The sequence below is a fragment of the Trichoplusia ni genome, chromosome 10, assembly GCF_003590095.1.
Source record: "Trichoplusia ni isolate ovarian cell line Hi5 chromosome 10, tn1, whole genome shotgun sequence".
NCBI classification, from domain to species: Eukaryota; Metazoa; Arthropoda; class Insecta; order Lepidoptera; family Noctuidae; genus Trichoplusia; species Trichoplusia ni.
In genome coordinates, this window is record NC_039487.1 from 5,427,124 (window position 1) to 5,454,332 (window position 27,209).

The following is a 27,209-nucleotide window of genomic DNA, read 5'->3' on the forward strand; positions in this document are numbered from 1 at the left end:
GCAAGCTGTATGAAGGCGATGCCCAAAATTGAATTTCTAAAATGAGGGTATTTCAAGAAACTTATGACAAAACATCAAAGTTCGATATATTTCGCATCACATAGCATTGATATTATCCATCCAAAGGTTATCAGTTCGCTAATATATTGCCACAAAGTTGATAGAATTGATAGTTGTTGCATTTGCACTATTTCGTCTGCGTGATTCAAGTGTACATAACTTCACTGTTATTGAAGTTATCCAAAAACTAAAATATGTCCAGTGAAGATCAAGGTCAGTACTATTATAAATAAAAGTCAAATAGGGCAAAAGTATTATATAATATTAGTAAATAACAATATATTTATTTTATTGTATTTTATAATTAAAGTAATGATATTTTAATTTTGCGCGAAGTTCTTTTGAAATGAATTAGTGTTATGTATAATACAAACCTTCATTTTTAAGAAACCAAACGCAATAGTGAAAGAACTTTGCGCAAATTCAAAATATTGCTTTCAATGCTATAACAGGCGCATAAGTATTTTTTTAATTATTTTCAGATATGTCGAAAAACGTCATTATCAGTAGAAAAACTTTAGTAGAAGTATTTTTTAAGAGTAAATATAAATCATTTGATAGTAAATTTAAAGAAATAATAGATTTTGTTGCTTCCCAAACGAATTGTCCTACGCAATCTCGTACAGATTTAACTTTACAACTGCGTAACTTCAAGCGACAATTTAACACGAAATGGTTACTACACGGTAAACATAGAGAAAGACTATTCGCTAATGAAAAGACTTGGTTGGATGGAAGTTGTAAATTTACACGTTTTGTAGTCATAAACTCAGGAAGGCCCACTTCAAATTTTAGTGACTCTAGCGAAAATTCAAAACGCAGAAAAACATCTAGTCTGCGTGCTGAGATGGATGCAGATTTTTTAACTTATGCAGCACAAATGAAGCTAAGGTCCTCAGGTAGAACCACAGAAGCACAAGTTATTAAAAAAATGTCAGTATGTCCCAAATACGCAAAAGACTGTTTTGACATATCTACCGAAATAAAGGTCAAGAAAATATCACCGCGGGAAGCACTTTCATTACTAATTGAGGCTCAACTATCTCGTAAACAATATGAAATTATCAGAAACTACGCTAAAGATATTTTTCCATCTTACAAGTTGGTGCAGGCAGAAAAGGCTCTTTGCTATCCGAAAGACGTTCAGGTTACAGAAACTGAAGCTGTCGTGCCCCTTCAGTCGTTGCTTGATCACACTGCCACTCGTCTGATACATTCACAAAAAAGTGTTCTTCTTACGCAGTCAATAAGCTCTTCGGATAAAATTGTATTGCATACGAAATGGGGTTTTGACGGAAGCTCCAGTCATACCCAATACAAACAAAAGTTTATTTCGGAGACTGCTGACGACAAATATATGTTTTTAAGTAGTCTCGTTCCATTAAGACTTTCGTATGAGAAAAATGATAGCACAGTTGTTTTGTGGCAAAATCCAAAGCCTTCTTCATCACGATTTTGTCGGCCGATAAGTCTCCAGTATCGTAAAGAAACTGATGAATTAGTCAAAGCAAAAAAACAAGACATTTGATCAACAAGTTGAAAATTTGTCACCAACAAAGATTAAAGTGAATGAGAATGTATATGAAGTTGTGCATAAGGCTATTTTTACAATGGTGGATGGTAAATTATGTAATGCCCTCTCAGATACGAAATCTACATTGAAGTGTTATTTATGTAATGCCACCTCTAAAGAATTTAATAATTTAAATACTGTTCTGCAAAAACCCGTCAAAAATGATTTCATATCGTTTGGTTTATCAGTCTTACATTGCTGGATACGATTGTTTGAATTTTTTTTGCACCTTTCTTATAAATTACCCATTCAGGAGTGGCGTGTGAATAAAGAAAACAAAGAGACAGTAGAACAAAATAAAAAACGAATTCAGACTGAGTTTAGAAAACAACTATCCCTTATTGTAGACAAACCAAAACCTGGCTTTGGCAACAGCAATGACGGGAATGTGGCACGTATTTTCTTCCAAAACTTTGAAAAGTCAGCCGCGATAACACAGATTGATTCGCAGCTTATAAAACGATTCTACATAATATTGCAAACGATATCAAGTGGGTTTAAAATAAATTCACACAAGTTTCAAACATTTTGTCATGAAACTGCTTCTCTTACGTAAGTCTGTATCCATGGATGCCAATGACACCTACAGTCCACAAACTTTTAATACATGGCCCTGAAATTGTTACCCAAGCTTTGTTGCCGATTGGTCAACTCAGTGAAGAAGCCCAGGAGTCTAGAAATAAGGATTTTAAAACGTACCGAGAACGTTTTAGTCGAAAAACATCCAGAACTGAAAATCTCATAGACATCATGAATCGCTTGTTCATATCCTCAGACCCCATCTTAAGCCTGATGCGCAAAGTGCCTAAAATGAAACGAAAACCCTTCGATCCGGAGGTTATTGAGATGTTAGAAGAAGAATAAAGGTTAATCATTAAGTTTATTACACTACTAACATTTTGGGTATTGCTTCCATATAGCTTGCCCCAGTGTGCGACGGTTCAAATTGTTTCGTTTTGTACATTTTTCGATACAGTTTGGATTTTATTTATCTTTTGGTAACCTCAAGTTTCTCTACCTCAAAAGAAATTCAAGAAATAATATTCGCTCATTTAGTTGAAGGATTGTACTATTAGCTTGTGGTTTATACAATGGATTTACAAAAATGAGCTTAAATCTTCTCAGTTAAAGGTTAATGAATATATTTTAATGATTTTTGAGAAAAAGAACTTCCTTGGATCACGTTGCTCTTCGCGCCCTATTTGCTGTTGACTGTATCTTGCGGTGCTTAAATCATTTGCCATACCATATTGATTTGTATTTTGTAGTGGGAAAAATAATTATAAACCACTAATTTAATAAACGATGTTTACGCCAACAACCACAGCCTGACTATCAGTGGTTTTCCCGAATAGAAAACTTTAAAAATAAAACATAGTTATGTTGGATAATACTTGTTCCTTTTTACATGAGATTTTTGCCCATCAGTGGGTTTCCATGCGAACATTATTATATTATCAGACACATTTATGTAAAATAAAAGTCGTAAAAACATTATAGCAAACATGTGTTAGCAATTGATGGTCCTTTCAAAGACAAAGACTTCTTTTTAGAAGTTTTGATGAACATACTCGATCTCAAGGTTATAAATTCAATATTAATTTATTCAGTTAGCTCTTAAAGTTTGAAAGAAGTGATAAAATCGTGTTCGTGAAGTAGCCAAGGCAATCCTATATTTCAAAAGTGTTACGATTGTATGTTTAAACTTTAATTTAAACTAAACACTACGATTCTATAGAATATTTATTTATCGGATTGCTCCTTAGATTTACGTAAATAACACCTACGATTCGATACCAGATCTAGACAAATTGCTTCACTAAGAACAATATATCACATGTCTATTTAAAAACCTGTACAGGCAGAATTAGCAAATTATGCACGCTGGAGGAAAATGTGCAAATTACAATCAACGCTACACACTATCGCTGACACAAGCGACAATTATATACCTAATTAATACATAAATCGTTTGTTTCGTATGAGTAATGAGGCCTGACAAATGTATTAATACATTCTTGCATACATCAATTCGACAGTACAGATTCTGATGTCTGAATATTCGTTTGAACTCTTCAGTTCATCCGAACTTTAATTAGCACAGTCATTAAACAAAAATCATGCGTATCGGTCGCGAAAATAACCCGTAGCTTGAGTAAAACTGAAGTTTCAGACACAAGTTTAATAATAAACGTTGGCTTTACGCCACAGACGCACCGGCAATGCACGCATACCGAAAAAAAAAATGATTAACAGTTATCAAGAGCTTGATAAATTGAACGTACCAGGAGCTATGGATCCGCGATTATTGACACTTTAACACTTTCAGTTTCTTCCTAGAACACACTGTTTGAACACGAAACAAAGGCACCATACAGTTCACAGTTACATCATCGAATATTCGCGGAAATTAACAGCACCGTAACAACACCATGAATTAGTATGAACACTCGAGATTTGGTGAACCGCGGGATTCCGTCCGTGTTCCCAGCGCGATAGAGCACGTCACACTAGTGTCGTTCCTGTATGTGAATCGAATTAAGTTGATTGGTTAATTGAATGTTTGTAGTGTTGTGTGTCGTGATAAGCGTTGAGAGGTCGCGCGGCGACTGCCCGCTCGCTGTATCATTGACGCCGGCTCACGTGCGCTCGCATGCAAAAACAGACACAGAACACAAATTCTCACAGACAAGTATATTCTACGTAAATTGTTCACTCGCGACTGGGTGCTGTTATTTCGGGACGCCATCTAATTTTGGGTGCAACACATTAATAATTTCATAGTCTATCGCTTACGTTAACACGGGAATGGTTTTAAGTGAGTTTAATTCAAAGAAGAATATGCTTATCGTGATATGTTTTAGTTTTAGACACGTTCTGTGTCTGCTCTATCGTAGTACTAACATCTAAGTCGTTCTCAAACTAAAGTTATCACACAATTACGTTTGTACAAACGAATGTATGTACTCGTAAAATATCAATGGAATTCCTCGTTCAATGATGAGAATGATTTCTTTCCCACGGAGAAAAAGAAAAGTGAATGTAGACTAAGTATAGTACAATTCTTCTTCGCTCTGTGGTTTCGGATATTAAAATTATAAACAACCAAAATTACAGGTTCCAAACTATTTGCTGACTTAATGACCCGATGACGTCATCATTCTAAGCAAGCAGTTGAACATCGGAACACGTGTGTAGTATTTTTGTAAAATGATCTAATAGCGTCATTATTCGCGGAAGAATATAAATTTATGAAGTTATAATGAATAGATTTCATCAACATTCCATTGTGAATACGGTTTAACAGTCATCAGTATGTCACGAACATGAAACTTGAATGACTTGGTTCGAAGAACGTTTGTATGATATTTACGGCTTGAAACACGAGGAAGTTACACAGTAAAGACCTTATTAGATACGGGAAATAAACAAACAATATAACAAACTTCGATCATATCCAAAAAAGTACATTAATTTGTTATTATTTCGATATACTTCCATCGATGAATGAACAAATCAATATCGATTCTGAAGTCCTTCACCCTGTGTTAGGACATTCTATAAATAAGAGTAAGAGTACAATTTTCATAAATAATCGGCATGCCGGTTTCCACCTCGACCCGACTTAGAATGTGAAAACAATGGCATATAGCCAAGTTGTGGCCGTGACGCGGGGTACAGGTAACGACAGCTGATAAAATCGATCTTTTTATGGGATAAGTTAACTGTAGGAACATTGACGAGTTTTAGGTCTTAGAGAGCAGGTGTGAAGAAATTTGGGGTTCTACAGCAAGTGAGACATTTTTCAAAAGTCAATGAATAAAGGCAGATTGATGTCTGCCCAAAATCCCTTAGAAACATCTATAACATTGGTATTTAGCAAGGTTTCCGTAAATAAATTTTAAGCTACTTTGTTTTTTCTTAACTTCGTATCATATTGGACTGCATTCAGGAACCTTCTAAATCTGATGGCTCATCATAAACACAAAACAAAGAAGTTTGAGCCACATTTTTCTGCTGACCGTACGATCGCGACTTCACGGCTTCGGCGTACTTTGATAGCCCCATAGTTATACGGCTCTAAACATACACAACAGAAATTTCACGCTTCTCAACAAGATTTAAAGGAATTAGAATAATGATCTGACTGACATGAACCCAAATAAATAACCTGATGCTGAAATAATCGATTGGAATAAATTATAAAAAAACGGTTACCACTAAGTCTTGCGTATCGCATGACCAGGGAGAAATTTTCAATGGTAGGTGAAATTTTCAATGGTGGGTCATTGAAAATTTCTGGGATTGTCCGAAAGGGTTTCTGGGCATGGTAAGGGTAAAGCACACTCCCTTCCTCTGAACAAAAAAAAATGAAAAAAACTTATCTACCTTTTGACCATATCAGCTTAACGCATTTTAATGAAAACATTGCTACTCAATTTATGAAATCGTTTTATAAAACTTTAATAGAAGAATTCGTTTAAAAATCACAATTGTGAAGATCCATTGCTATCCCGGAGAAAGCGAACTAACAAAGCAAGTCTTCCAAACCTAATTAGCATAATAAACTATACAGGTTAGATGGTACACAACGTTACTAAATTTAACATCCAAGTCCAAAAATCAACTGCGTGCACCTTTATTGGGTCGTGTCGTGTCAAGGTGTAACCTCGTATGGCGTTACCTAATCAGAATACTAGATCGGGAACGACTCACGAGTTCACGACGCATCGAGAAATACATAACTATATCAATGATAATATTCGAGGTAAGTCGTCAGGTAAATGAATTTAAGACTATACCCAATGATCTAACTGCAAAGATGATCAGACTTTTCTACTTTCCAAATAAACAATCGACACTTCAAGGTTCATAGAAACTCTAATTTTTCACGTCAGGAAAGAATTTAAAAGATAACTACCACTTCATAAGTTTTGTATAGGAATATCTATTAAAGAGTCGATATTGATCTTAGCAAAATTATCTTTAACTATCATAGAATATCTAAGACTATAACGTCACAGATGACGCGAGAAGCAAATTATTTAAATTCTGACAAGTCATTTTTTTTCAATATATTTTCTGTGACTGGCAAACCTCATGACCTAATCAAACTGATGATAAATAAAGGATTTAGTGATTAGTTTTAGATCCACCTGTTTACTTAGAAAGTTGAGGGAACCGGTCTTGGCAGAACTATAGAATAAAGAAGGTATAGACAACAGTATAGATTGCACAGTAGTGCAGGTGGCGGAAACGGTATGCTGGCTATGTAGGCGGGATCCGGGTTTAGTTCATGTGTATAATCTGACTCCGTCCACAGATTTGTTATTGCTTACGCTTCAATCAATCTAACACATCTCGCAAGCCAATGTATTATTCACTAAAGCAAGAAACAAATGAAAATCACGTGAAGATATATTTATAGCTTTTAAATTTATCTCTGAATGAAAGAGTTCATGCGAATTGCGAAGTCGCTGGAGTAACCTTTATTTATTATCTTCCCAATTAAGACTAAGTTCATTTTGATGTTAGTTGTTTATTCCTGTGACAGAAGATGAATTAATAAACAAAACCGAGCAAAAGGGAGTCAGACACCAAAGGAACATAATGCGAAAAGGGAGTTTGGGTAGAGTGGCACATCTTTGGAGAAATTCATGCTCATCAATGGGCTGCAATAGAATAAATGAATTGAATTAGGTAATACAATATCATGATACGGACTACGCACAGAAATTGGTAAGTAGTAAGGTTATGATATTACGACACATTTAAAAAATAGCAGACGAAATAACGACCTGTGGAGTGTGCATGCGGAAGATGAACAATAAGTTATGTAACTAATGAGATGCGAGTCTAAGGATTATGTTAGCACCGCACGAAGTAAACCTATGTGCTTATGAGGTTGTATTCCTCCATAAAGATAGCGAAAGACGGCATAGTAGTGCATTGTTTGATCATAGACGAGCTTATCAAACTGACGATTATGTTCAAGAATTAAGTGGTTCGACGAAGTGTTTGTACTTTGCACATTTGGTTGTTGATCTTCACAGTTGACAATGGTTTTTTATTCTACTCAATAGCAATAAATCAAAGAATTTCTATTATTTTACATCTGAATGGACCCTTTGACCTTTGACCCTGAAAATACCCCAATGTAGAGCAGATTTTCAATTTTATTTTTTCTACAAAATAGCACAACTTTCTACCCACAGCGTTCATGATTTTGGACACTTGGTTCCAAAACTAATAATCAGCGTTAAACAATAAAAAATTACATGATTTATATTGAACCTAGTTCAATTCCTTCCATCTTCATTATTAAATTACAGTTAACAAGTCAGACAGACAAATAAACCTGCTTAACGGGACCGAACAGCATTCAAAACAAAAATCAGATGCACTTGACTACACAACAATGTTGGTTATCCCGGCCCTCGGCTGCAGTGCAGGGCGTGTTATAAATGGAACTCGCACAGACAGACAGGCATTGTGCATTGATTAGATAACGATTGTACCCCAGATGTGTATTGCAGGGCATGCGATACACAAGAGCTAAATAGAAATATTGACTCCATAATGTACGTTAATGTGGGACAGTTGATGTTTGAAAGGAATATTTTTCGGGTGAGTGGAGAGGTAAGCTGAATCAGAACAGAGGGTACTGGACATTTGTGCAATAGCATGGGAGGAAGATAATAAATAAATAAATAATAAATAAATCCTGGGACAACTCACACACGGTTATCTGATCCCAAGCTAAAGCAGAGCTTGTGTTATGGTAACCAGACAACTGATAAACTTACTTATATATTCTAAATACATACATATTATAGATAAATTACACCCAGACACCAGAACAAATGATCATGCTCATCACACATCATTTGTCCTGGGCGGGAATCGAACCCACGACCTCCGGTATAGCAGTCAGGGTCACTAACCACTAGACCAACAGGCCCGTCAAGATCTATGTCAGAGTGAAAGTTTCCGAGGCATAGATGACGAATTGTGCCAAATAACGTTTACTACTACTACAAATTTTTATTGTACTGTAGTTCTGAGACGAAATAATTGAAAACGGGATACCAAAAAATTAAGCCAATGACTGATGCCAGGTACAATTTCAAAAGCCAAAAACTTAAAGCTTTATATCCAATGATATTTTCCCAACAGATAGACATTGTAGAATCCAGTTAATAAATCACGCAGTTTTAAACGTTCGTCATGCTCCAGATTCTGGTAATCTATTTACTCAGTCTGACATAATTCTACGCATTAATAAGTAATAAACCGACGTTTAAAACGAACGCGAAACGCTTATAACGCGTGTCGTTAAACTAATATTATTCAATAGCACTTGGCTGTGAATTCGGAACATATGTTTTGGTTTTTCTTAATTGTGTTGTGGTCAGCATCTATCGCCATGGAGTACACGCTGTTTTGCCGTTGAACCAATATTTTGTATAGATAGATAGACAATTTGACTACACGGATAGCCGAGTGGTTGAGGTGTGATAGACGAATGCTAGTTCTGAGTCTGGGTGTAATGTGATTTATATGTTTTTGAAACACTCCGTGACAAAAGGAATTAAATTCCTTACTACGGAATCGTTTTTTTTTTTAAAGGAAAATAAAGCAGAATTTAACAAAACTGTACATTAATTTGACAAAAAAGAAGAAGTATTACGGGTGAAAATTGACATGATTTAAAGAGGGGTTGCTAGGAAACTGACAGAAGATGCTGTTGAATGAAAACTTCAAAGACATGACGACGATAAGGAAGTGAATTTCTGTGGTCAGTCTTACAGCATAGATTTTTATTGTGAAAAAGACAAGTCATCAAAACTGGAGCCGACTGCTTATCTGTCATGATTTTTGACGTAAAACCGCGCACGGAAAGGACATCCTGTTGAAATTGCACAATAATACCTAAATAATAATATACAAATATGTATTAATGGACTTCATGACCAACATGAAACACGATGATAATGATTTTATTTACAATGCTATCTACTTTAATATAAACTATGTTATCGGGCGCATCAGTACTAAACGTAAGTAACAGATGTGCAAGTAAGACGGCGCATACACAGAGTAGAGCGACTTCTCACTCCCACATTTGTATCTGCTGATTCTGCTGTCATAAACTACTCTAGCAAAGGATTCAACTTGACCTTCAGCAGGTAATTGACTTTTCGAAATAGAAAATTATTTTCAAACACAAAATATCGTGAGAACATTAATATTAATTGATCCCAAACAAGAATTTCTGGTCCACCTTGAAACAGGTGACATTTTAGAAGTGACGCTTATGGTTGTTTAGACAATACACATAGTAAATTAAGTAATATTATTACGGCATTATGTTATTAATAGAAGGAATTGTCATACAAGCAGTAAAAAATCCTATTATTTTTTTTTAACGTACGTTGACTGTTCAAAACCAAAATAACCTTGACTCAATGAATCATGAAAGAGCAAATTATTTTTGGTCATGAAACCTCTTGTTTTTAACCTTTATCGGTTTCAGATTATACAGATCAAATAGATGGCAAATATGTAATCAAAATATTAAGAACATGACGCAGGTAGAGAGTGATAAGATTTCTAATCAGGATAATAAAATAGATAGTATCAAAGCGTGGGACAATTGAAAATTGTGTACGTATGTAATTTAAAATAGATAAAATTCCCGTGTCACGATGTTAGTTACCGTACTCCTCCGAAATAGTTCGACCGATTTTTATAAAAATTTTTGTATACATATTGGGTAGGTCTGGGAATAGAACAACATCTATTTTTCATACCCCTAAGTGATAAGGGTTGCTCACACTAAAAAATAATATTTTATTTTTTGGACGAAATTGTTTATTTTTTTTTTTTTTATAATGTGGCATTAAAAATAGATACATACAACTAGAAAAACAAAATATCCGGCAAAACAACGTTTGCTGGGTCAGTTAGTTTAAAATAGAATTTAAAAGGTACGATGTTATATGGAGGCCTATATCTAATAAATGGTCACTTAGCTACACTTATTAAACATCGCGGGTTTTAGGGTTCCGTACCCAAAGCGGAAAAAAGGAAGGAAGGAATTACTAAGGGTCCACTGTCCATTCGTCTGGCCGTTTGTAACCAAGCTATATCTTTTTCGAAAACAAGCAATTACTGGTACGGTCATAAATATGACGGGTTACATTACAATTTGTTTTTGACCACTTTGACACGACGCCATCTTGTTTTAAACTAAAGAAAGCTTGTAGGTATTACGAGTACTAGACCACTAATCAATATACAAAATATTTTTTAGTCTTTTCATGGAACCCTCAGGTTCACGAGTCCAATTCGTTCGTCAACGGTTCTTCAGTCTATTTTAACAATTATAATAATATTTTTTATTTATTCAGTCAATCGATTACTGGTTATTGTGATAACCTAACGTAGCGAGACCGAAGACAGAATAGTATTCATTTGGGAATAGAACCATGGTCACTGCACAATGACAAATAGCTTGTGTGCCACAGTGCATCCAACATTATATGCAAGAAAACATGTATGAATTATGAATTGTATTGTTAAAATAACATTGTGGGCAAATATTGATTGATTTGCTTACAATGGGTATTACGTTAGATAGAGTACGCTTCGTACATTACTTATAATATATGCATATAAATCTTTGAGTGGTTATGTAAAGTTAGATTTAACAGGATAGGTATGATGACTGTGCCGTACAAATTATATTTGATTCTCCTTTTTCTGCTCTTACGCTAATATCAGGAAAAAAAATGCTATTCAAGGTTATAAACTATATGTGTATCAAATGTCGTCCTAATCCGTTTACTGGTTTTTGCGTGAAAGAGGAACAAATTTCCATCCATTCAAACTTACATTCACGTTTATAATCGTCAGATTCAAAATATTTCATGTATTTTAGCCCAGATACAAGTAGAAATAAAATCAAGTATGCAGTGTCATTCTGTCACAAGAATTTCATCAAAAAACTTAAAACAGAAATTAAAATCTTTTGCGACATTGACTTTGTCATTAACAAACAAAATTAAGAATAGCTTTAACATCGTCCTTTGATAATGTTGGCACCGGAATAGAATGTTGTCCATACAAGTGCGAACCGGAGAAAAGGTCAATTGAACGCACAATGTCAAGTAAAATTATTTAAAACGAAGCCATGTGGGAATTGATCTTGATTTGTTCTCATTGAAACAGGGGCGTATGTGGTTTTATCTTTTGTTTTTAAACTACATCACTGCCAATATAATTTTGTTTGAAATTTAGGCATCGTGATTCGTGTTTATATTTAGTTTATATTCAATATCATTTCCTTAACGACTTTCGGGTATTTAATAACAATATCAAGATCTTACTTAGTTTTAGTAGGATTCCTGAAATTTTGCGCCTTAACGTTCTGCGCTTTTGACAATTTCCGGTTTCTAAACGCTTGCGAATACAAGTTTTCTTTAAAAAAGACATCAGTAGAATTTCAGTCTGATATTGACAACATTGCACAACTATAATCACTGTTTGACATCATCAAAATAATGATTAAAAACATCGTTATTATCAACATCACGATTAAGATGTAATTCATTTCCTACTGTTATTTACTAGATCAAAAACACGTGGTACATGTTCAGTCTATCAATAAACATAATAATTATGACGTGTATAGAATTATGTATCTGCTAAATACAATACAAATAGGTTGTGTTAGTCATAGCATCTCACGAACAATTGTATGGCATATAGACATAGTATAGGAATATAGTACTATGTTTTAGGGAGTGTACTGACTATACGGCTCCTCGGCTAGTGATTGTTGGACCCAGTGAGATGCCTAGAGACATACCACCTCTTAAAGTGAGACTTTTGTAGTTACAACGGGATAGTTTTCTTTTACAACATTTTTTTTGCTATTGTAGTTCACCAAAAGAAATATTTATGCAAAACTATCGTTACTACCTGGGAAGGCTGATTGCAGCTAATTAGCGACGCGTCTTTCTAAGTAGGACATATTTGGTTTGGCAAATTATTGTTTTTATATAAACAGATAGTTTTCGATAACTTTTAATTAACAAATTCAGAATCTTCTATTATGAGGACCTTCCTTTACGAGTTAATAAAAATGTTGATCCATCAAAGAATGTAACAGCGAACAGCGGTTAAAACGTTCGTTATGAATGAGGCCTAATGTTTTTAATTCCGGTCATTTGGTCAGCATGCCTTCGGAACGATGACTAACAGACCTTGAATATATGTTTTTGAATGTGTGATGACGTTATAACAATATGTAGACAATTGTATAAATACGAGTATACGAGTATGTTCATACCTTTCTTAAGCATATTTGGTGCAGATAGTTCAACTCATCTGAGGCTGAGTGTGAGTGCGATTGACAGCGATTGTTTATTAATGAAAGGTTTAATTTGTGTGACAGTGACACATAAACGAAAGCTGTATTAGGATACGTCATTGTCAGAACAAGGGTTACCCACACAAAACGCCATGTTTAAATATGAATACTACAATCGCTTGCTTAGCAAGTAGCAACGTAATACAATAATTGGTTCGCCAAGTGTGGTAATTAACGATAATCATTGTATCATCGTTAAGATAATTTGAAGAGGAATTTGTTGCTTGTTAAGGCTTTACGTAACAATTTTTATGAGTTGCCATAATCAATTACTTTTGTTTATATTGTACATTGAGCATGTCTATTAGGTAAATGATTTTTTAATTAGATTATTGGAATATGGATCCAAATAAATAATTAATTAAAATGCTGTCTGTGGGACAAATTAGGATATACAAAAACCTCTCTGTATATCTATCGTCTTTCTATTGGATAGTATAACTAGGAAATGTTTCAAATGGAATAATTCATGCATAGCACAGTTCAAGAGCGACCTAAGTCCAGCACTGGACCGCGACTGAATTCATCAATTGATTGAATCCGTATTCCATTAGTCTACTCAACAAATTGTAATACTGCATACAAATACACAAGTCATATAATTTCACACATTTTATCGTAACATAAAAACTCATTTGTCATTGCATAGAATTTATGTTTTTGTTGGTAAAAGCTGCATCTGCTAACGCTTCTTTGTCAGCCATTTGTATTCTGTTTGTCATCAAAACAATTACAGCTAATTGTTACATAGAAAGTAACAATGGTTACGATTCATACTTTTTACAAGTAGACAACAATGGGTTGTAAGTGTGTGAACTGTTAATCGAGCATATTGTACACACAAGTGCTTTCTATCTCATAAATTTGTTTGTTTGTTCGTCCGGGTTTATCTTTTAAACTTCTGGATCGATTTTAATTAATCTTTACAGTAACATTATTATGAGCGACTTAAGTTTATATTTAAAACAATTTCCTCTCGAGGTAAGGTAATTCTGCAAGTTTTATTTGTAAGCAAATTTTTTACTATGTTGTAGATTTAAAATATCGATACTAAGCACTTGTTTGCTCTCTTTGTTGCAAAGTTAGTTCATTTAATAATGGGTCCGTATAACAAATATTATTTGTACACAATTATATGTGAGTAGGTAGTGCGTACAATAAAAATAAAGAATATAAAGAGTATGAATAGTTGGTATGACCTCACCGTTTCCTATTTAGTAAACTGCTGTGGTTGAATCGTGTCAATGTACTAAAATCATTACTTTATTGTTTACTGACTTGGCTTGGGGTTGACTAATCCAATCTTTAAAGACAAAAAAAGAGATGTTTGTTTTGATATTGGTATTTCCAGAAATTAATATCAGGATGCGTTAAAGCACTGAATTACTTTAAGTGTTTGCCTGTTGGGACTTAATTTTGACTGGTAAGGTTTCGTATGATTAGCTATAGACTTATAGTTTGTTTCGGGAGAGAAAGCAACCAGGACCCCCGATCATAAAAATATTGGACAAAAATTGTAATAATTTAATTTCTCCCGTAACAATGCAATTTTACACGTTTTGCTTGATTATAAATTAAATCTATAAGGGCAAGGAATCAGGAACTCCATAAACCAGGTATATAACGGTTACACGGTACTAAATATTGAACAACGATAATCATTTACTGCCGACTATTATTGGACAGTTGTGGGTGTTAACAAAATAATAAACAGGGAATGGGCGTTATATTGCATACCGGCTTGGTATTGAATGATACTTTAATTTATTGCTTTGACTATCCTTATTAAATTTTATCAAGCACTAGCTTTTGACCGTGGTTCTATCCGCAAAGTTATCGATATTACCGACACAAACCTATATGTCCATCTTTATTGGATTCCTAGATTTCTTCTTACTAAGTTTCATCGAAATTAGTTTAGTGGATAAGCTCTGAAAGACAACGAAACGTAAAACGTTACGTGTTTTTTTTTTATGAATGCAGATACATATCTACAAATTTTGCTAAAATCACGACAAACTTAAAATCTTCAAGAAGTACCTTAACACACTTTACAATGAAACCTTTTTAAATAAAAAAACAAAACGCTGAGTGCATATAATTGCAACAATCACACCGTTCCACTCTTAAATGTGTTTATAATAATTATTTTTATCGACAGCATTACCTCAGCTGCTGACCTTACACAAAACAAACTTGCCGATGATGTCATATCGAGAAACGGGTTACCGGGCCGCGTTAGTTGCGAATACTTATTTTAGTTAACTAGTATCGATATTCATGAATATGCGTAGGATTTTGGAATGGTGCAGGTCACCAACCCAAATCTAGTGTGCGCGACGTGTCGCGTGTTCGAGCCCAGTGTAGGACAAGCATTTGGGTGAGCCACGAATGCTTGTTCTCAATAAGGGTGTTGTGTACATGTGACCTAAAAGTCTGCTAAGACCCGCGACATAAGGATGAAATTCCCTTGTACCACGACTAATATTTGGATGGAGAAATTTGGAATAAAATAGGTCCGCAACAAAAGTATATTCTTATGAACAAAATAAACATTTTGTTAATTAGTCCAAGATTGGAAGAATATAAAAAAAAACAATGCATTTTGGAATATACAAAAAATATTTCCGGGATGGAATCCTTGCTCCTTGATCAATTTACAATCCTTCGCTCCTATTTGGTTACAGTTGACCATCGCGTCTGTATCCAAAGAGAGTCAACATACACAAAACTCTTTTTAAATATGTATTATAGGCAATAGGAAAATTAGTTCATAAAATCACGTCTTCCAATAGGTATCAAATTAAGTTACAGTAAGTCTTCTTAACATGTAGAATATGAAGAAAACCCGCCGTGAAATCATGGTCTTGAATGAGTTTATCTGTTTCCACACTAAGAACCGCAATTATATTTAACGGGCGACCTTAGACCACTAAGTAAAGGTTACTTTTCAATAACCAATATTATTTTTTGCGACAAAATTTGCGTAATATCAATAACAATTTTACACATCACTGAATATTAATACATTTGTAAAGGCTAACAAATTTTGCAATGTTTTTCTGTTAACATTACTGTAATTAAATTTGTGATGCCAAATATAATATCAATAACCAAAATGGCGGATTTTCGTGTAAATATTTATACGGATTGACGCTTGCACATTTGGCACACATCCAAATGTTTGTTACGCGTTTGTTTGACGGATATCGTTATATTTTGCTGCGCATGCAACGGCCGCTGTGCACGTTAATTCAGATCAAAGTTCCGACCGACTGTTATGTGTCATTGGAGAGTAAAATGCAGATTGGAAATGTTAAATTGTGATTTAATAACATAATAAACAAAGTAAAAATATTTTGCGTTTGAAGAAGTTTGTTTTAAATTACTTTTTGACATATTGCAAGAACATGTGTTCACATTAACAACGGATACTTCAATTTGACTGGTATTATTGATAGGGTCACTACGCCCATAGCACCGGAGCGCTGGTTGCATAGCACGGTGCGCGATATGCTAAGGATTTGATCCTCTCACAAAATAAACAGATGAGCTGCACATGTTTTTTTAACTCTGTGTGTCATAGTTTATGACATATGAGCGTCTCTTTTTGAATTTTTTAAATAACGATAAGATGTAGTGCGCCAGTCACATAGAGGCAGTGGAACGCGTAACGAGCGCAAAATCGTATAAATAAGTATATCTATCTAAATAACCACATATAACCTTTTAAGTACAATTGCCAGTCTGCATAAAAGTCGCACGTACTTTGGACGAACTCCTTATATTCAACTTTTCTATCACGAAATATTTCTTCACAAAATTCTGAGGATTGTGTGACCTATTTTCGAGTGAACATACAACCTCACGTGAACACACCTTGCAAACCAAAAAAAAGCAAATTTTCAGCATTTAATATTAACAATAAAAAAAAACATTTTTTTTATCAATAAGCTATAAACTAAAACTTACCGGAATCACCCACAGCTTGGCTGAGCGTGTTCTCGGTGACCGGCCGGAGAGCCTCGACGGCACTAATGTAGCCAAGGCGGTCGGCGATCGCACACGCTGTCTGGCCATTCTGCAGGACAAATTAAATATTCGGTTTATAATAAAGGATTTCTTCAAGATAAAGGGTTGTTGTAGAACGTTAAATATTAAAAAAAATAACGAAACAATTAGTTTAACTGTTAAGATTACTTCTTATAAACATAAATGATTTACAATCTGGTGTCAAGAGTTAAAGCCACTGCGTAAAGGTATGCGACATACATACGTACCTACTTACCTTCTTACTTCTTTGTAATTATTATATTACTTTGTTATAAAATACTAAAGGATGCTGCGTCCCGGGATTTAAGCATCCGACGTTTGCCTTGACAATCCAAGTCGGTTCTTTTTGGTTCATTTTTGTTTGGTATCTAAATCACGCTGCAATATAGCAACACCTACGATAGTACAGTCTTGCTAAGTATTTCGTTTGAAGCAGGTTTTTATCCATATTCAAGGCTAGCCCACGATTACGCGCAGTGGAAAATAAATGATGCCATTTTTAAGTACGAAAACAGTAGTTACTATGACGTATACAATCCATACGTATAGGAAATCTCAATGATAAAATAGCTTTGAAGACTCCGAAAAAAAGCTCGAATAAAATCATCAAACAATCTCTCCGAAGCTTTTAACAATTAAATGATAAGAAATCCAGCACTTTATTTTCAAGTGTCCGACTGTCGGTACTTCACAAACTGTGTCGTGTAAAATCATGATGTCATGCGAGCAATATGCACGCATGCATGTGAATACTTAATATTCATGAGAAATACGAGACACGTACGGAAAGTTAACGACTCAATAAATAATATTAAATGGGATTTCTCTATTTACAATCATGTTTAATTGTAATGTTTGTCATTACATTAATTATTCGAATGATTTATATTATTGAAGTTATAACATCATTAACACTCCTGTTAAATAGTATTTATTAATTATGCGTCATAATTAATCAGCTGTGCTGTTTGATATTTCTATTAAGCTAGCGTAATTAGTGATAGCTTTATTTTACTGCCGACTACTCGAAATACCAACACACAGCAAAGCGGTAGTCTTAAAAAATAAAAACTATAAAATATTGAACTCTGACACCATCGTTACGTACGATAAGTAAACTCAAATTGCTCGTTTAGAGCACTGATTTGTATGTCTTGTGGTAACCCAGTTATAATCAGTTGATTCGACGATAAATATACTTGATCAACCTTCCAGAACGTATGTAAGTCCCGCACTCATTTGTCATGAATTGTAGTGAGCTTTAGTAAAGATCTACATTGCATATTCTAGATGCTTTAATATCAAAGATTGACTGTGAAAGCATCAATATTTATGCATATGAAGTTTTTTGACGGATCTATACAATAAGAGTTCTATAAAAATATTTAGAATCCGCGTGCATGCACGATTTTTTGAAATTATTAATTGTATATTTTGTAGGTGCATAATTTATGTTGATTATTTATAATAAGCTATACGGGGTTTTTCACCGTAAACATTTTATTCTTATGTAATGTTTTATCCTATACCAAAATTCTCTATAAATAATTAATTATAGCAAAACAACGTTTAATTAGTTATATAGGTACTTACAGCAGACAATGCGTTGGGATCGGCGTTGTGTTTCAGCAGTAACTGCAGGATGAGCGTGTGGCCTTGCTGTGCCGCCTGGTGCAGAGGTGTGAATCTAAGGGTGAAAATGTTTATTTATAATAAAAATACTATTTGAGATGTAGAATAAACTGTTTGCCTGGATTGATATGGAATGAGCTATCTTATTAAGTTTGATTATTTTGAGGGCGGATAGTTTTATTACTGAACACAAAAAATGTTTTGTAACGATTTTTCGATGACCTTTTTCACTATAATGTCTCTCTTTTCTAAAAATAATTTCTTGTCGGAATTTTGTTAGTTAACTATCTACAACTAGGAGGGTACAATTGATTTTTTTCTTACTTTTCCCTACGTCGTCCCTAACTACCCTCGTCTTTTTAATATTTCATAAAAAAACAGAGATTGATCATAAAAAGCTATTATTCTTTGTTCCAAATCTCAGTTTTATTTAACCTATCCATGCAGTTCGCCTGAGCTTTGCCTGTCTCTCTGGTCCTATTCTCAATAAAAGCTTCTTAGCCCCCCTTACCCATGCGCAGCCCTGGCAGTAACATCGGCGTTGGCGGCGAGCAGCGCGCGCGCGGCGGCGTGGTGTCCGTGATGCGCGGCGGCGTGCAGCGGCGTGTACCCGTCGCGGGTGCGCGCGCTCACCTGCCCGCCCGCTGACATCAGCGCCTTTAGGACCCCCGTGCGGCCTTCTGACGCCGCCAGGTGGACTGGTGTTAGACCTAGACAAGGAGTTATTGAGTAAAGATGCGGAAATTGTGTCTGTAGTGTACGCAATATTTTGTTATGGTAATCGAAACCTAACGAGTGTATTAATATCTAGATTGTCTCTAGACTTCTATAAGACAATCCATAACCAAGCAATCTAACAATTTTTCTTAAAGTAAGACAGTTGACTGTAGTCGTAGCATCACACTTCCACGATAACAAGCGTTAAGTGGTAGGCAGGCAGGTATCTTTTTTAAGTTTAGCGGGGGAATCCTCAAAGTCATTTCCTCGGCGAAAAAACATTAAGTAAGCATAGTAGTGACAGAATCTTACTGACATTTAAGCCGCCGTGATACGTCATCCTCGTATTGGTGCATGGCAATGTTGGCAGGCTTCTAAGAAGAAACATAATATTCTTAGTTCATACCATTATTAGCAGGTACATTGACATCAGCGCCGCGTTCAATGAGCATCTCGACGCAGTCTTCATGACCTTCCTGTGCCGCCATATGCAATGGAGTGAAGCCTGCCTTCGACTTGACACTGGGGTCCGCATCTATATGCAAACAAATATGTTAGGGCGGTTCACAGTTTGAATGTTGTTTTTTTTGCTAATGGAGAAAACCAAATTGGTTTAATTTCTTGCTAAAAGACAAAGAGCTGAAAGGAAAAAGTTTGTGTTGAAAAAATTACTAAGTTTTATTTGTGCTTTGTGTGTTAAGGTATGGAATTTACAATACTACTTAATTCAGATAGAATAGGTACATTACTGTATTTTTAAAAGTACATAAAAAAAAATAGAAGAAAATAAAATAGATTTATCGGGTAACGAAATGTGTATATATTAACCTTGAAATTGTATCTGATATCACTTCACTATTGTTACTAGTTTATATATCTTCCTTTAAGTATAAACTCACCGTGTTCAAGTAATGCGAAAGCGATGTCGGGATGGTTGTGTCGGCAAGCGATGTGCAGCGCGGAGTGGCCGTTCTTCGCGAGCGAGTGCGGCGAGGCACCTAGAATATAACTCTAAAGTACCCGTCACGAGAAGCTATAAATTATGTAAACAAACATCTTTTACTAAGTAAACATTTTATACTGCGAGATAATAATAAATTGACCATATTCAATCGACATGAAATATAGACGGGTTATATGAAAGTAACAACCTATTTAATTTAGTCGGATCATATTTTAACGACGCAAAGCGCTATCGTTTGTGTTTCTTGGTACCGGAACGCGTCCGTCGCAGGGATTGTGAACTATCGGGACGCCATTTTGAAATAAACGCATCATTCGAGTTTCGAATGCGTACGAGTTTGTTTCATTGCTTTGCATATATCGCGGATCTGGTTGTTATTGTTAATTTTGTTATTGTTTCGTTATCACTTTTTTATTGTTGTTACTTTAATTGTTGCGTTAATTTTATTTGTTATTACGTATAATGGAGCCAGTAGCCAGTACATCTAAGGAAATAAATTCTGACGAATAATTATTCTTAAATAATATTTATGTTAATTAATATTTGTTACTTAATAATTTATTAAATCTTAAACAAATTCATTTTTTTTGTTGGTCCAAATGTTGTGAACTCCTGAACACTTGTTTACAAAATTTATAGCTTCTCATGACGGTTACTTTAGCTTACTTACTGTACTCTAGCTACTACTTATAATACTTGTATAGATGGAAAAGCGATTATAACCTACGGATTGTAGTCAGTGGGAAAGTAGGAAAAAAGGTGCACAAATATTTGGTTGATACGATCGAAATCTTGAATATAAATAATGATAAGTTGAATATAGTAAAATGATTAGAAATGTTTTTATTTATAGAATGAACTACATAATTTCCTACAACTTTGATTACTTTAACAACTCTAACATTTCTTCTACTGCAACTATTGGACAATGGACAGTCTGTCCCGTAGGAATGAATTAACACATAAACATTAGTGAATTTTTAAACTGATATCAGTACTACTAGCACTAGGCTTACTAATCTTTAGCCAGTTATCCGTCATCCAACCAGGGTCACCCCTTCTTTAAACTAGCACTAAAAAAACTCACTAACTTGCCAAAACTCCCCCGTTTTCTTCCAGAATTCTCTCTGATCAAGTCATTTCTACCAAACCCCCCTTCTTATCTAGAGTTCTTTCGTCTAGCTATTCTTCTACCCTCGTATTTATCCAAGCCCCTTACCCTTGTCGAGCAGCAGCAGCGCGATGTCGGGGTGCCCGTAGTAGGTGGCCATGTGCAGCGGCGTGATGTGCGAGCGGCCGGGCGCGTCGGGGGCGGCGCCGCGCGCCAGCAGCAGGCGCGCCACGCCCGTGTCGCCGTACTTGGCGGCCAGGTGCAGCGGCGTGAAGCCCTTGCGGGTCTCCGCCTCGATGGGCGCGTTGTGCTCCAGGAGGATCGCTGCTACTTCTTCTTTGCCTGGAGAATGGTCATCAATTAGTTTACTGATGGGCAAATAACTTATCAAGAGTCTGTGTTGCCTTTTCTCATGTATACATATACTTTCATGAGTGGTACGTAATGAGCTATATATAGTTTTGATATTAAAAGCGTTCTTCGCCTTCTCTCCCGTAATTATGCTATGCTGTGCCAGACAGGGTTAAAAAATTGTGTCCATATTACAACCCAACAGCTCATTTAAAATTACAAATATACGTTTTGGAACACAATAAAGGTATCAAGAAAAGAACGCGTTTGACTTGGTTATTCAAAACATAATAAATTGATCAATCAAGCTTTGAGTTTGTAACTAACGTTACTGAAGCAACCAATACAACAAAAATTCTGTCACTACGCGACACAAATTGGTGACCCAGTGCAAAAAAATATGTGCATATGCTATAGACATCATGCCTATAGTTTTTTACTCGATATCAAAAGGTGGTAAGTGTCCGTACCTTCTTTAGCGGCAATATGCAGCGGTGTGTATCGGTCCTTGGTGGTGGCAGTGACGTCGGCCCCGTGTTGCACGAGCAGCGCCGCGATGTCGGCGTGGCCGATGCGCGCCGCCACGTGCAGCGGGGTCTGCTCCTCGCGGGCGCGGGCGTCCACCTGGGGGGGGAGGGGGGTCAATGTTATTTACTAGGTTTTTGTTACTCGATATATGTTTATGCTAAATCGACAAATTATAATGTGGAAAGCAGCATGGCTTTGAATGCACGAATAGCCGAGTGGTTGAGGTCATCAAGACAACCGCTAACGATATGGCGCGATAGCGGGATCTCTTTATTCCACACCCACAATATTACTTTAAAACGTGGCCCCAAGATTGTTATTTATTGTCTTGTATCGGACAGCACATCAAAAATTCTGCAAGTAAACCCTTAATGCTAAGTCCCCCCTCCACTTACCTTGGCATTATTCCTCAGCAGCACCCTGACTAGGTCAGTCTGGTGAGCCCTGGCGGCCAGGTGCAGGGGGGTCTCGCCGCGGGCGGTGGCCGCGTCCTTGGAGGCCCCCGCGCCGATCAGGACCAGGGCTATGTTCATGCAGCCCATGAACGAGGCCACGTGGAGGGGAGTGAGCCCGGACTCTGTTGTTGCTGACTTGCCTGGAGATGAATTAAAATTTAAGAAGACATTACATTATAAGTGATTAACAAGGGTTGAGGAGGTCAGATATGCAGTCGCTTCATGCAGTGCAGATACACTAGTACTTAGCAGCATCCGGTTAGTCTGGAAGCCGACCAAAACATAGTTGGTCAATTAATTAGTAAGTTCACAGCTTTTTATGGACGCGGTCGGGTATAGTAAAAGTAGGAGAGTATGATTAACGAATATCTCTCTATATTCTTTTAAATAAAAGCGAATCTATAAATCTGGTTATTTAGTAGAGCGCCATCAACAAATTAATATTACAGTCAATAGCAACGAAATGTAATTTTTTGTTGTTGGCTATTGGTGAATTGAGGTGGCACTGTACAAAAATCAGTACTGTGATCGGAAGGAATGTTTGTATCAAAAATTATTGAAGGAAAATTTTCTGCAAAGTGTTGAGAACTCACTGGCTCCATATTTGAGTAGCAATTCGACGACTTTGAGCCGGTTCTTCTTGCAGGCAATGTGTAGTGGTGTGAACCCGTTGAGGGCTCGCGCGTTCGCGTCAGCATTCCTGTCTACTAGAAGTTTTGCAACCTGGAAATAAGGAAAATAAAATTCGTGAGCTGCTTGGTTTGGTTCAACTCTACTTTGCCCTTGAGAATCATACAGAATTATGATTTTCTAACGATCTTGCTTGTTTTTAAAAGGAAAAACAGTTTCCATTTTGGAAAAACTTGTGTGTTAAAGAGTATTCTTTCTTTTTTCCATAACTCCCACGAAATACAAGGATGTTTATGTGTAAAAGAAAAAAACTATTAACAAATATGTGAGGTTCTAATCAATTCAAGTACAACACCGTTAAGCAATAAATAAAAAGTTCGCTACACATAGAAAAAAAAAGACTTGGCAGGTCATAAGATTAATATTCCTTCAGCATCTTAGTTAATAATGATATCAATGAAGTTGTTGATTTTATCATAATGTATCATTATGCCAAGTTAATGGTCCGGAACGCTAATATATCTGTTACAGTGTTGTACTAACATTCATCTTTGTCCAAGACAAAATGAGCTTTATGTTCTAGCGCGCAGAGTTGGAAATCGATTATATCCAGGTTATTCGTGTCAACAAATATTTATTGACTAGAATCAATTTTACTAATGATATTTGTACCTACACAACCACATACATATTAATTATCATCAATTAATAAAGTAATCGCGTTCTCAAAATACATGTCTTATTATTAAAATTCATTAAGAATAAATAAAGCATTCACGTCGCAATTTAGCACTCTCACCGGGTCATTTACAGAAAAGTCACCCTTATTTATCACATCCTAGGGTGGTATTTACCTTGACATGTCCACAGTGCGCGGCCACATGCAGCGCGGTGAGGTAGTCGACGGTGACGTCATCGATGGGCGCGCCCTCAGACAGCAGCACCTTGGCCGTCTCCACGTGTTCGCCTTGCACGGACATGTGGAGAGGGGTCAAGCCGTTCTGGAGATCAAAAGTGTGACATGTTATATACAGACAAATATGTTCGCCCGAAAAGATCGGACCTAAGAAAAAAATTGGTTCAAAAATGTAGATGGTTTGAGGTTAAAAAAAAAATTTTGAAGCAAGTTACCTAATGTTAGTACTCAGCTTTCAGAGACAAAATCATTCACACCTTATTAAAATATAATTACACCATACAAGGAGAATTAGTTACACTCTTCACCTTAGCACTAGCAACTTAACCGTAGAGCTTAAACGAAAAAGAAACACCCTCAAAGCACTAAGAGACCAGCTGCAAGCCTCTTGGACTCATAAATGTTGTTCGTATTATCACATAATAATATTCTTTTATTATCCGTTGAGGGTTTTTTTTAATTAAGTTGCTTCAAAGCTGGAAGCTGCTCCAATGTGATGCTAACCTTGGTTTTGCTGGTGATGGGCGCGCCATGCTGCAGCAGACGCGACACCACGTTGCTGTGTCCGGAGCGGGCCGCGCAGTGCAGCGGCGTCAGCCCGTCGCGAGTCACTGCTGCTATGTTCGCTCCTGTATGCAAATATGGTACTTATGTCAATTGAAATAGGGTTGGAATAAATTATGCATTATGTTTTTTAGTTATTATTTAGACTAATAAATTGTAATCTATAAAGTTTATAGCCAAAGAAGAATAAGGAAACCGTTGCGACATTTTTAATATGAATCAACTACACGAAAGTTACTAAAGAAGTAAATTGAAGATCATTTGGACTGCGATTTAAGGGATTTAGGGAGCATTCAAGAACCTATTTTTTTAGGTAACATTGAACATCTACAACGGATACTTAAGGAACTTTGCTACGTCACATTTGAAACTATTTATCTATAGTTTTAATCCATTTTACAACCAAATCATTTTATTTCCGGGCAAGTTTTCATTACCGAATTAGTACGAAAATCCGGTTGTTGAAATGACAATGAGAAAAACATAAAACACTGGTCTAATTTATTACTGAAGTTGCTCAATATAAACAAGCATTACAGGAATGTGGGAAGCAGAAACTGTGTTCTTCCTGCCGTCGTTTTATTATTGACTTATTACGTATTGTAGGAATGTATTATCAAAAAACTGGCGGAATTCGCAACAACAAAAACTGAAGAACAATTTTTCAACCTAAACATTGCACGGCAGTGGCTTCACGCGAGACAAATTGCCAAATTATCGCGAAATTCTCCTTCGTCATTATCTGTCAATGTCTCCAACTGTCAAACATGAGTTGGCAAAGTGATGGGTGATTGACAGCGTATCGTGAAGACCAACCAATTAAACAAGAAATTCCAACTTTTATGATATTTCAATCATACGAAATGTAATTAGTTGGTCGCGTGCTCTTTAAAAAATATGAACATATGTAATTATAGAGTCATACCGATGAAAATATTATGTTTGATTTATGTAAGTTGTTGATAAAATATTGCATCGTTTTTCATTTTGTTCCTTAATTGTAATTATTAGCTAAACGTTACGTTCACTGAACAATTCGCAGTATGTTGGAAGTATGTATTTGTAAATTTAATGGAATCCTAAGTTTTTCACCATCGCATCGTATGAAATATCTTTATCGATGACAGCACGCCACTTTTTTTCATAACTGTTGTGTTATTTATCATCGTTGGACGGTTTACAAGCAAGTCTAATGTGCTCGTGTCACCAGGCACTCCGTGACAATTTTTCGTTAAGCTAAACTGAGTAACTGGAATCAGAAGGTACAATTTTACGGATACTATACGATCTTGAAAGCAGAAAACATTGAAAAAAGCATGCGAATATAGCCGTCAGTGGTCGTTGAGAGAGAAATCGATAGGTACAAAAAGTGACATCTCATCTGATTGGCATCCATGTCACGCCAAGTGACTGCCTAATCCATCTATTTCGGGCTATTTTCATCCTCGGAATCGACCTCCAGGATTTTTAAGACTAAGTCAAAACGAAGGTTTTAAGGCGGACTACATCTAGTGAATGGATATGTAAAGCATTTCAGCCCACAATAGTCCAAAACTAATGTCTCCTACCACTTAAGCTAACATTGTGGAATGCAATAAACGTATTGAGTTGTTGTTACCGTTCTCAACGAGTAGATCAAGCATAGCGAGCTGCCCCCACTTGCTGGCGACATGCAGCGGCGTGATGTTGTGCTTGGCGGCGCGGCCCGCGTCCGCGCCCGCCGCCAGCAGCGCGCGCGCCACGCCCGCGTTGCCGTAGTGCGCCGCGATGTGCAGCGGCGTGAAGCCCGACTTCGAGCACGCGTCGGGGTTGTGCTCGTTCTGAGAACAAAACATTGTAGGAATTACCTTTTGGGTCCTCATTATTTCCCCACAACAAAGGGAATCTTAGTGTCGGGTTCAGGTCGTCTTTCAGTGAATAAGTAGGTACAGATACAGCGGTTTTTTTGTAATTCAGGGACAACGATCTTTCTAAGTATTTGAACCTAATTGGATCTACATATAGCTTGTAGCGGAAAACCCCAGTCATTGTTAAATAATACTTGTGTAAGGAGAAACCAACTTGAATCGAAATAAGAAATTGGACCTCTAACACAAAGTTGAATGTAATATTTCTAGGTCAGGTCTATTTTTTTTAGACTATGGGTTGGGTAAGCTGTTGATGTCCATACGGGGGGAGAATAACTCAATCATAATTTAAATACCCCTTTATTTAAATT

General features: G+C 36.1%; 1 protein-coding gene across 5 annotated transcripts in view; it reads right to left on the minus strand.

The window, feature by feature from the left end:
- Nucleotides 1-27,209, minus strand: part of LOC113497879 (ankyrin-1-like) — a 141,017-nt gene that overhangs the window by 59,168 nt on the left and 54,640 nt on the right. For all 5 annotated transcript variants that reach the window (XM_026877641.1, XM_026877643.1, XM_026877645.1 and 2 more), the window contains exons 6-17: nucleotides 26,610-26,811; nucleotides 24,932-25,056; nucleotides 24,366-24,512; nucleotides 23,475-23,604; nucleotides 22,822-23,021; nucleotides 22,369-22,522; nucleotides 21,656-21,889; nucleotides 20,372-20,470; nucleotides 19,879-20,007; nucleotides 19,267-19,465; nucleotides 18,717-18,810; nucleotides 17,043-17,151 (exon numbers count right to left, since the gene is read on the minus strand). In XM_026877641.1, the coding sequence (XP_026733442.1) occupies nucleotides 17,043-17,151; nucleotides 18,717-18,810; nucleotides 19,267-19,465; nucleotides 19,879-20,007; nucleotides 20,372-20,470; nucleotides 21,656-21,889; nucleotides 22,369-22,522; nucleotides 22,822-23,021; nucleotides 23,475-23,604; nucleotides 24,366-24,512; nucleotides 24,932-25,056; nucleotides 26,610-26,811 (1,822 nt within the window). The remainder of the gene's footprint in view (nucleotides 1-17,042; nucleotides 17,152-18,716; nucleotides 18,811-19,266; nucleotides 19,466-19,878; nucleotides 20,008-20,371; nucleotides 20,471-21,655; nucleotides 21,890-22,368; nucleotides 22,523-22,821; nucleotides 23,022-23,474; nucleotides 23,605-24,365; nucleotides 24,513-24,931; nucleotides 25,057-26,609; nucleotides 26,812-27,209) is intronic.